The 2,833-nt window shown below is 39.2% G+C and overlaps 1 protein-coding gene across 1 annotated transcript in view; it reads right to left on the reverse strand.

Moving 5' to 3' along the window:
* LOC106883799 (src substrate cortactin) overlaps positions 1-2,833 on the reverse strand; it is a 31,777-nt gene that overhangs the window by 19,183 nt on the left and 9,761 nt on the right. The window contains exons 2-5 of the mRNA XM_052977186.1: positions 1,972-2,069; positions 1,211-1,284; positions 655-784; positions 146-256 (exon numbers count right to left, since the gene is read on the reverse strand). Coding sequence (XP_052833146.1) covers positions 146-256; positions 655-784; positions 1,211-1,284; positions 1,972-2,061 — 405 coding nt within the window. The 5' untranslated portion in view covers positions 2,062-2,069. The remainder of the gene's footprint in view (positions 1-145; positions 257-654; positions 785-1,210; positions 1,285-1,971; positions 2,070-2,833) is intronic.

The raw sequence follows: 2,833 nt of genomic DNA on the forward strand, positions 1-2,833 counted from the left end.
CTACTCTTTTCGGGGGACCAAAATGCTGGGGTTGGCAGCACTGCAGTGCCAGCCAGCTCCTGCAATTTTAGCATCCAGTTCAGCATCCAGCCTCCCATCACTTGGAAACAACATTAAAAGATGTAAATAAATGATAGGGACTTACCTTGTCTTGGTGGTCTTTCTGAACCCCAAATTTACCTCCAAATCCCTTCGAGAAATCCTTTTGGCTGTTGTGCACAGAAAGTTTTTCTTGGTGTTCATGACCCAAAGCAGACTATAATAATAATAATAATAATAATAATAATAACAACAACAACAACAACAACAACAACAATAATAATAATTTCAAATTTTGGCACAAGGCAAGAAATTTTGAGGGAAGGGGTAAGTCGATTACATTGACCCTTGTCATCTACTGGTACATATTTTATGACCCTGAGAGGATGAAAGGCAAATTCGACCTCAATGGAATTTGAACTCAAAATGTAAAGACAGACGAAATGCTGCTAAGCAGTCAGACCATCATGCTAACCATTCTGCCAGCTCACTGCCACGTCTAAGGCCACAGTAGATGATATCTGTCCAAAGTGTCATGCAATGAGAACTCAACACCAAACACACGAGTAGTTATATATAAAAGTATTAAAACCAGATATGTGAAGCAACACTTACTTTGTCCATTCGATCTTTCTGGACCCCAAATTTACCCCCATAGCCATAAGAAGCTTGAGGCCCAGCTTCAAATTCTTTCTTCTTGTGAGAGGCATGATCCTGGGCAACTCCCTCTCTCAAAGTGTTCAAGCTGAAAAATTTTTAAACATCAACAACTTTATTATTATTATTATTATTATTATTATTATTCACCATTCAGATTACTCTGTTAAATGTAAAGCTTAATTATTCTCATTGTTTTGAATTAATCCTGGATTATCTCGTAATTTTCAAGATTTCAATGATGTGAATATTTATTTTCAGAACGACATTGTAGGGTAGGTGTGAAAGGCCAGATCTAGCCAGTTTGAACATTAAACCAGTAGAATATTTTGGCCAGATATGGTCAGTTTAAATGCTAAAGGGTTAAAAAACAAAGTGGGGCTGTGAACTTACAGCTTCACCCCAGTTTCATACAAACAATGGGGTTTCATTCCCATGTGGCTTCCGACCACACATGGAGCAGTGTCAGTTTAAAAAAATATGTCCTTAATTTTCAAAGTGAAAAGTTATTTACCTGATGGAGGCCATGTGACCTGATCCTGCGACTGTTTTCGATCCCCATCGCTGGTCCTTCTCACTCACGTCATTCTGGACAATGGAAAAACGAAAGAACTCAATAAAAGAGAATAGTCAGGAAATATATAAGAGGTGGGTGGCATGAAGGAAAAGGAGAGATACAGAAGCAATGATATATTATTAGCATCATCATCGTTTAACGTCCGTTTTTCATGTCGGCATGGGTTGGATGGCTTGACTGAGGATTGGCAAGCTGAGAGGCTGCACCAGGTTCCAATCTGATCTGGCAAGGTTTCTACAGTGAGAGTATGTGTGTGTGTGTGTGTGTGTGTGTGTGTGTGAGAGAGAGAGATAGAGTTTGTGTGCGTGTATTTGTGTGTGTGCGTGTGTTTGCGTATGTGTTTGAGAGAGTGTGTGTGTGTTTGTGAGAGTGTGTGTGATAGGGAGAGAGTGTGTGTATGTGAGAGAGAGAGTGTGTATGTGAGAGAGAGAGTGTGTGTGTGTGTGTGTGTGTGTGTGTGTGTGTGTATGTGTGTGTAAGAGAGAGTGTGTGTGTGAGAGAGAGAGTGTGTATGTATATTGAATATGTGTGTATGGATGTGTGTATTTGTAAGTGAGTGTGTGTAAGCGTGTGTGTGTAAGCGTGTGTGTGTGTGTGTGTGTGTTTGAGCGTGTTTGTGTGAGTGCATGTGTGTGTGAGTGAGTATTTGTGTGTGTGTCTGTGTGTCTGAGTGCGTGTATGCCAGAGAGAGAACTTACCACAAAGTCCGGATCGGTTTCCCAGTCGTCGTCAGCGTCATCGTTTTTCCCCTCAAACTTAATGTTTGTACCGGCAGCAGCTTTCCACATCTTGGACACTGACGGAAATAAATAAACGAAAACTGAACGAACGTTAAGCAAAAATCTACGTGTGTGAGTGTGTATTTGTACCCTCAACTGCTACATGACCTGTGTCGGTTTGTTTACATCTCATAACTTAACAGTTCTGCAAAAGAGACAGCTACTGGATTAAATAAAAAAAAAAGTACTGGGGCCAATTTGTTTTATAGTTAAAAATATTAGCAATTGTATAAAAAGGAATTATTTACATTATTTACATTTGATGGATATTTGTCCTCATCTTGTTTGTTGACAACACAACATTTCGGATGATATACCCTCCAGCCTTCATCAGGTGTCTTGGGGGAAATTTCGAACCTGGGTTCTCATTCCTAAGGTATTTTTCAATGTTGTTATTCAGGTCACTGCTTGGAATTGAACTCGGAATCTTGGGGTTAGTAGCCCATACTCTTAACCACTATGCCATATGGCGTAGTGGTTAAGAGTGCAGGCTACTAACCCCAAAATTCCGAGTTCAATTCTAGGCAGCGACCTGAATAATAATAATAATACTAACAATAATAATACCAACAACATCGAAAAATATCTTAGGAATGAGAACCCAGGTTTGAAATTTCCCCAGGACACCTGATGAAGGCTGGAGGGTATAACAGCCGAAATGTTGTGTTAACAACAAACAAGATGAGGACAAATATCCATCAAATGTAAATAATGTAAATAATAATAATAATAATAATAATAACATTGAAAAATATCTTAGGAATGAGAACCCAGGTTTGAA

This window comes from Octopus bimaculoides, chromosome 27, assembly GCF_001194135.2.
Source record: "Octopus bimaculoides isolate UCB-OBI-ISO-001 chromosome 27, ASM119413v2, whole genome shotgun sequence".
NCBI classification, from domain to species: Eukaryota; Metazoa; Mollusca; class Cephalopoda; order Octopoda; family Octopodidae; genus Octopus; species Octopus bimaculoides.